Raw genomic sequence first — 8,806 nt, 5'->3', positions numbered from 1 at the left:
TTTGATTGGTGAAACGGAGTCAAACGTCACCAGTGACTGCATTTGATTGGTGAAACGGAGTCAAAGGTCACCAGTGACTGCATTTGATTGGTGAAACGGAGTCAAAGGTCACCAGTGACTGCATTTGATTGGTGAAACGCAGGCATGTGATAGATCCTACTTTGAAGGTCTGTCTGATAAAACAAAAACAAACAAAGCGTGCATTAACAGATCGATAAAAATCAGTAGCGAGTAGCGAGCTGAATGTAGATAAATGGAGAGGAGTAAAAGTAGCGTTTTTTTCTTCTATAAATATACTCAAGTAAAAGTTTGTTGCATTAAAACTACTCTTAGAAGTACAATTTATCCCAAAAGTTACTCAAGTAGATGTAACGGAGTAAATGTAGCGTGTTACTACCCACCTCTGCGTATACGTAGCAGACTGCCTCTAGGTAATGTTGCTATCATCCATGCCAACACTGGCTTCAGCACTTGGCGGGTAAACAGGCATATTCGTAGCAGACTGCCTCTAAGTAATGCCAATGAAACAAGCACGCCTGATAGAAAGTATCCAAACCTAAGGCTACGCTTTCAAAAAAGTGCTAGCTTGATTCTAACTAAGATGCTACTTATTAGCATTAGCAAGTTGACATTGCAAATTTGGTAATCAACACTATAACTAAGATGGATGTTACCATCAACCTCAAGCTTGGGCAATTATTTTCCCCGGGGGCCACATTGAGACAAAAAATGTGTCTAAGGGCCGGTGTGCATGTGCCTTCAAATATTTGGAAACTAAAAATCTTAACGTAATTGGCCCAGGTCTGATCAACCAGGTGGTATGTTATAGGTAAAATACTTACAGTACATACACTTTGTAAGCCTAAACAAAAGAAAAGGATGGCACTCTCAACTGAATGGCAAAGACTACTCCTCACTACGGCAAGACGCTTAGGACATATTAAAATAAATGCATACTTGTAAATGACATTTGGAATCGGAAGTGTAAGAAAATTTAACGATTCAACAACAGGAAAAGACAGTTATCAGCTCAGAGGTGAAGTGAAGTGATTTATATTTATATAGCGCTTTTCTCAAAGTGACTCAAAGCACTTTTACATAGTGAAACCCAATATCTATTTTTTACATTTAAACCAGTGTGGATGCCACTAGGAGCATGCGGGTAAAGTGTCTTGCCCAAGGGCACAACGGCAGTGACTAGGATGGCAGAAGCGGGGATCGAACCTGCAACCCTCAAGTTGCTGGCACGGCCGCTCTACCAACCGAGCTATAGGTAAATGTTAAATTGATAAAAAATAGATTTTATTATTTGACATATCAGCATTTGATACCACATGAACACACAAAAATGTTGGTACAGCATCAGTTCCAATGCGAAAGGTACCCACCCCTAGTCAACTGAAAAAAAAAGGCCGGTGACTCACCCAGGCAGCGGTAGGGCACCACAATGTGCATGTGACTGCGACACTGCTTGCGACCCTTCTTGCACCAGTTCTGGATGCTGACGGGCTGGTTGGCTTCCACCACATTAGTAATCTGGAGCTCTGGAAACACCTGCATGCAGAAGGAAGTGGCCTAAGTTTCTATTTCAGACACAAGTTATCACCTGCATCCAGAAGGAAGTGGCCTAAGTTTCTATTTCAGACACAAGTTATCACCTGCATGCAGAAGGAAGTGGCCTAAGTTTCTATTTCAGACACAAGTTATCACCTGCATCCAGAAGGAAGTGGCCTAAGTTTCTATTTCAGACACAAGTTATCACCTGCATGCAGAAGGAAGTGGCCTAAGCTTCTATTTCAGACACAAGTTATCACCTGCATGCAGAAGGAGGTGGCCTAAGCTTCTATTTCAGACACAAGTTATCACCTGCGTGCAGAAGGAAGTGGGCTAAGTTTCTATTTCAGACACAAGTTATCACCTGCATGCAGAAGGAAGTGGCCTAAGCTTCTATTTCAGACACAAGTTATCACCTGCATGCAGAAGGAGGTGGCCTAAGCTTCTATTTCAGACACAAGTTATCACCTGCATGCAGAAGGAAGTGGCCTAAGCTTCTATTTCAGACACAAGTTATAAACCTGCATGCAGAAGGAAGTGGCCTAAGTTTCTATTTCAGACACAAGTTATCACCTGCATGCAGAAGGAGGTGGCCTAAGCTTCTATTTCAGACACAAGTTATCACCTGCATGCAGAAGGAAGTGGCCTAAGCTTCTATTTCAGACACAAGTTATCACCTGCATGCAGAAGGAAGTGGCCTAAGCTTCTATTTCAGACACAAGTTATAAACCTGCATGCAGAAGGAAGTGGCCTAAGTTTCTATTTCAGACACAAGTTATCACCTGCATGCAGAAGGAAGTGGCCTAAGTTTCTATTTCAGACACAAGTTATCACCTGCATGCAGAAGGAAGAGGCCTAAGCTTCTATTTCAGACACAAGTTATCACCTGCATGCAGAAGGAAGTGGCCTAAGTTTCTATTTCAGACACAAGTTATCACCTGCATGCAGAAGGAAGTGGCCTAAGCTTCTATTTCAGACACAAGTTATCACCTGCATGCAGAAGGAAGTGGCCTAAGCTTCTATTTCAGACACAAGTTATCACCTGCATGCAGAAGGAAGTGGCCTAAGCTTCTATTTCAGACACAAGTTATCGCCTGCATGCAGAAGGAAGTGGCCTAAGTTTCTATTTCAGACACAAGTTATCACCTGCATCCAGAAGGAAGTGGCCTAAGTTTCTATTTCAGACACAAGTTATCACCTGCATGCAGAAGGAAGTGGCCTAAGTTTCTATTTCAGACACAAGTTATCACCTGCATCCAGAAGGAAGTGGCCTAAGTTTCTATTTCAGACACAAGTTATCACCTGCATGCAGAAGGAAGTGGCCTAAGCTTCTATTTCAGACACAAGTTATCACCTGCATGCAGAAGGAGGTGGCCTAAGCTTCTATTTCAGACACAAGTTATCACCTGCGTGCAGAAGGAAGTGGGCTAAGTTTCTATTTCAGACACAAGTTATCACCTGCATGCAGAAGGAAGTGGCCTAAGCTTCTATTTCAGACACAAGTTATCACCTGCATGCAGAAGGAGGTGGCCTAAGCTTCTATTTCAGACACAAGTTATCACCTGCATGCAGAAGGAAGTGGCCTAAGCTTCTATTTCAGACACAAGTTATAAACCTGCATGCAGAAGGAAGTGGCCTAAGCTTCTATTTCAGACACAAGTTATCACCTGCATGCAGAAGGAGGTGGCCTAAGCTTCTATTTCAGACAAGTTATCACCTGCATGCAGAAGGAAGTGGCCTAAGCTTCTATTTCAGACACAAGTTATCACCTGCATGCAGAAGGAAGTGGCCTAAGCTTCTATTTCAGACACAAGTTATAAACCTGCATGCAGAAGGAAGTGGCCTAAGTTTCTATTTCAGACACAAGTTATCACCTGCATGCAGAAGGAAGTGGCCTAAGCTTCTATTTCAGACACAAGTTATCACCTGCATGCAGAAGGAAGTGGCCTACGCTTCTATTTTAGACACAAGTTATCACCTGCATGCAGAAGGAAGTGGCCTAAGCTTCTATTTCAGACACAAGTTATCACCTGCATGCAGAAGGAAGTGGCCTAAGCTTCTATTTCAGACACAAGTTATCACCTGCATGCAGAAGGAAGTGGCCTAAGCTTCTATTTCAGACACAAGTTATCACCTGCATGCAGAAGGAAGTGGCCTAAGCTTCTATTTCAGACACAAGTTATAAACCTGCATGCAGAAGGAAGTGGCCTAAGTTTCTATTTCAGACACAAGTTATCACCTGCGTGCAGAAGGAAGTGGCCTAAGCTTCTATTTCAGACACAAGTTATCACCTGCATGCAGAAGGAAGTGGCCTACGCTTCTATTTTAGACACAAGTTATCACCTGCATGCAGAAGGAAGTGGCCTACGCTTCTATTTCAGACACAAGTTATCACCTGCATGCAGAAGGAAGTGGCCTACGCTTCTATTTTAGACACAAGTTATCACCTGCATGCAGAAGGAAGTGGCCTAAGCTTCTATTTCAGACACAAGTTATCACCTGCGTGCAGAAGGAAGTGACCTAAGCTTCTATTTCAGACACAAGTTATCACCTGCATGCAGAAGGAAGTGGCCTAAGCTTCTATTTCAGACACAAGTTATCCGGCTGTTGACCTACGACCTCTCCCTTCCTGACCTGCTCTAGAAAGGACAGCTCATCTTAGGACTCCTGACTGTGCTACTTTTGGAATGTCACAACCTGTTGGCGCCTGCTTGAAAGACTTCTCAGGTGTTTCTGGCCATCAGAGCCTTGTTAGTCATTGTTTTCTCGACATGACAGTTCACAGTAATTTCTATGGAGGAAAAAAGTGGTTTTGTGGTTGGCTTTAATGCCATAGCCATCCCTGAATATTAATCAGAACGGTTCCTTGTTCTGCTATTAAATATTTGGTTCTTGTTGCCTAATTCAAATCTAGAGCATGTTGATAGAAGCACTATAGGTGTAATTCATTTTTACCGTGGACTATATCACAGTTTCGGCTGCCCTCAGAGGGTGTTTCCTTTTTTGCCCTCAAACAAAAATGTAAAAAATGACTTGATTATGAACCAAATATTCCATACTTTCACAATTCCATGTTCAAACTGCTTCCACAGTGGAGTCTTTTAAGTCTCGTCTTAAGACCCACTTTTATTCTTTGGCTTTTAACACTACGTGAGTTGTGTGGTCCTCTGTTCTCTGTGTTTTTTATACACTTTGATTTCTTTACACTTTAAAATAGTTTTTAATCATATTTGTTTTTATATTGTTTTTTGGGTTTTATATTTATTTATTTTTTGTTTTTATTCAGTCATTGGTGGAGCATAATATGTATATATATATATATATATATATATATATATATATATATTTATTTATTTTATGGACAGAATTTCTAGGCGCAGTCAAGGCGTTGAGGGGTTCCGGTTTGGTGACCGCAGGATTAGGTCTCTGCTTTTTGCAGATGATGTGGTCCTGATGGCTTCATCTGACCAGGATCTTCAGCTCTCACTGGATCGGTTCGCAGCCGAGTGTGAAGCGACCGGAATGAGAATCAGCACCTCCAAGTCCGAGTCCATGGTTTCCGCCCGGAAAAGGGTGGAGTGCCATCTCCGGGTTGGGGAGGAGACCCTGCCCCAAGTGGAGGAGTTCAAGTACCTAGGAGTCTTGTTCACGAGTGAGGGAAGAGTGGATCGTGAGATCGACAGGCGGATCGGTGCGGCGTCTTCAGTAATGCGGACGTTGTATCGATCCGTTGTGGTGAAGAAGGAGCTGAGCCGGAAGGCAAAGCTCTCAATTTACCGGTCGATCTACGTTCCCATCCTCACCTATGGTCATGAGCTTTGGGTCATGACCGAAAGGATAAGATCACGGGTACAAGCGGCCCAAATGAGTTTGGGTCTCTCCCTTAGAGATAAGGTGAGAAGCTCTGCCATCCGGGAGGAACTCAAAGTAAAGCCGCTGCTCCTCCACATGGAGAGGAGCCAGATGAGGTGGTTCGGGCATCTGGTCAGGATGCCACCCTAACGCCTCCCTAGGGAGGTGTTTAGGGCACGTCCAACTGGTAGGAGGCCACGGGGAAGACCCAGGACACGTTGGGAAGACTATGTCTCCCGGCTGGCCTGGGAACGCCTCGGGATCCCCCGGGAAGAGCTAGACGAAGTGGCTGGGGAGAGGGAAGTCTGGGCTTCCCTGCTTAGGCTGCTGCCCCCGCGACCCGACCTCGGATAAGCGGAAGAAGATGGATGGATGGATGGATATTTATTTTATTTTATTTTTTTTACAATTGTTTTTAACATGGCTGTGCAGCACTTTGGAAACGTTATTGTTGTTTAAATGTGCTATATAAATAAAGTGGATTGGATTAAACAAAACTACTGAGCGTCCTTGTTAGAATTAATTCAAAGTTATATGACTTGATATAGATTTTTTTAGATACATCTTTTAAGCCTGTTTCTCAAGACTGATATCGATATTGGAACTATTTTTCAACTTGAGATTGAACTATATTTTGTGCACACCTTCATTTGTGGCTTGCTTGGGACAGCATCTTTTCATACTCTGGAATGTTCAGTTGGAGATGCCACCTCAGTAGAAGCATTTAAGTCTCACCTTAAAACTCATTTGTATACTCTAGCTCAGGGGTCGGGAACCTTTTTGGCTGAGAGAGCCAAGAAGCCAAATATTTTTAAATGTATTTCCCTAAGAGCTATATAATTTATTTATTTTTAACACTGAACACAACTAAAAGCATGCATTTTTAAGTAAGACCAACATTTCCAGAGTATGATAAGTCTCTTGTTCTTTGTAATATTATTCTGAAGCTAACTGTGGAGGGGGTGTGGCCTGCGGGCCTGTAGCAAAGCGGGATGTTGCCAGGACCGGCCTCCAAATCAGCGACAGGTGCGTAGACGGCCCACCTGGCCTTTTTATCTAATCACCTGTCGCTCTGTTATAAGCAGCAGCCAGGAGGAGAGACAGGTTTGGGGCTGGAGCCAGAACGCAAGTAGGGACGAAAGAGAAAAAGAACATTGCTGTAAAGCAACTGAGGGAAAAATAAAAAAACAATATTGTAACCCTAAAACAGGCTCTTGGTGGTCTGAAGAACCCCCCAGGAGGGCAAGCCCCAGACTAACCAATAATAAATAAATTACTTCTTATCATTAACGCAACATCTTGAACATAAAAATGCATGAGAATGTTTTATATTTTGAACGTTGTTTTTAACACTGTGATTACAATGGACGGCGTGGCGCAGTGGGAGAGTGGCCGTGCGCAACCCGAGGGTCACTGGTTCAAATCCCACCTAAAACCAACCTCGTCACGTCCGTTGTGTCCTGAGCAAGACACTTCACCCTTGCTCCTGATGGGTGCTGGTTGGCGCCTTGCATGGCAGCTCCCTCCATCAGTGTGTGAATGTGTGTGTGAATGGGTAAATGTGGAAGTAGTGTCAAAGCGCTTTGAGTACCTTGAAGGTAGAAAAGCGCTATACAAGTACAACCCATTTATTTAATGTATTTATTTACAAGTGGAACTATTCATTACTTATCCTGTTAAGCAATGTCAGCTCAGATTTATCCGAGAGCCAGATGCAGTCATCAAAAGAGCCATAGGTTCCCTACCCCTGCTCTAGCCTTTAAATAGACTCCCTTTTTAGACCAGTTGATCTGCCGTTTTTCTTTTTCTCCTATGTCCCACTCTCCCTTGTGGAGGGGGTCCGGTCCGATCCAGTGGCCATGTACTGCTTGCCTGTACATGGCAAGCAGTACATGATCTGCTGCTGCTGATCTGATCTGCTGATCCGCCTCCGCTTGGGATGGTTTCCTGCTGGCTCCGCTATGAACGGGACTCTCGCTGCTGTGTTGGATCCGCTTTGGACTGAACTCTCGCGACTGTGTTGGATCCATTATGGATTGAACTTTCACAGTATCATGTTAGACCCGCTCGACATCCATTGCTTTCCTCCTCTCCAAGGTTCTCATAGTCATCATTGTCACCGACGTCCCACTGGGTGTGAGTTTTCCTTGCCCTTATGTGGGCCTACCGAGGATGTCGTAGTGGTTTGTGCAGCCCTTTGAGACACTAGTGATTTAGGGCTATATAAGTAAACATTGATTGATGATTGATTAGCGATGCTGGCCTTTCAGGTGGCCGATAAGGTTTGAAGTCTTAAAGTTTAACGTTGGGTTTTTGTCCTCCTCGGCATGTTTGCAGAAAATTTGGTGCAAATAGCCTGGCAAATCCTCCTCTGAAAAAGTGAAGACATGGCACTCGGTGGACAACATGTTTGTTTACAAGGAGCTCAGGGGAACATTACAACAGGCAGGAGAAAAGGAGCGCTTGATTTGTTCAACCTAACCCGCCTACAGCCAAGTACTGGTCTTCTTGCCTCATCATTTTGAGCGTTTTTGTCTGATTTATTGGATTCATCAGTATGATGTCATACTTCCTCATAATCAGCTTTATAGTTATCCATCCAATAATTATCTTGCACTCCTAGAATTTTTATTCAACTGCTCATAAATGCGACAAACAAACAAATGTGTGGCTGTACATTTAGTCATTTCAAATATATATATGTTTTTATGTATTGGGATAAACTGGGTTGTGTTAGCAGTGAGGTGAAGTGAATTATATTTATATAGCGCTTTTCTCTAGTGACTCAAAGCGCTTTACATAGTGAAACCCAATATTTAAGTTACATTTAAACCAGTGTGGGTGGCACTGGGAGCAGGTGGGTAAAGTGTCTTGCCCAAGGACACAACGGCAGTGAGTAGGATGGCGGAAGCGGGAATCGAACCTGCAACCCTCAAGTTGCTGGGCACGGCCACTCTACCAAACCGAGCTATGCCGTTAGCAGTGACAGGTATTAATTTTTCTACATTTTGATGGTCAGTGAAGGCACTTAGGCATGACTGACACAGGAAGGTGAGTCGGTCTGCTAGTTATGCTGTCATATTTGTGCTGCTCTTCTTGTACGTTATGGCCGACAGTAACTACCTGTTACCTTTTGTCACCAGCACACAGCTTCCCCGTCATGTTTTGGTTTCATTCAAACTATGGAATCTGCCTGTAATATTTATGATACCAGCGATCTGATCGGTAAATATTAACTAAAAAATTATATGATTTCACTAACTGCACAAAAAAGCGTTCATCACCTAAACTTGAATAACTTTTGAAATCCATCCATCCATCCATCATCTTCCGCTTATCAGAGGTCGGGTCGCGGGGGCAGCAGCCTAAGCAGGGAAGCCCAGACTTCCCTCTCCCCAGC

General features: G+C 43.6%; 1 protein-coding gene across 2 annotated transcripts in view; it reads right to left on the bottom strand.

Annotated features, from left to right (window-relative positions):
- appa (amyloid beta (A4) precursor protein a) overlaps positions 1 to 8,806 on the bottom strand; it is a 98,508-nt gene that overhangs the window by 41,261 nt on the left and 48,441 nt on the right. For both annotated transcript variants that reach the window (XM_061889534.1, XM_061889535.1), the window contains exon 3: positions 1,425 to 1,554. In XM_061889534.1, the coding sequence (XP_061745518.1) occupies positions 1,425 to 1,554 (130 nt within the window). The remainder of the gene's footprint in view (positions 1 to 1,424; positions 1,555 to 8,806) is intronic.

This window comes from Nerophis ophidion, linkage group LG27 (assembly GCF_033978795.1).
Source record: "Nerophis ophidion isolate RoL-2023_Sa linkage group LG27, RoL_Noph_v1.0, whole genome shotgun sequence".
NCBI lineage: Eukaryota > Metazoa > Chordata > Actinopteri > Syngnathiformes > Syngnathidae > Nerophis > Nerophis ophidion.
This window is presented reverse-complemented; position numbering and strand designations above follow the sequence as displayed.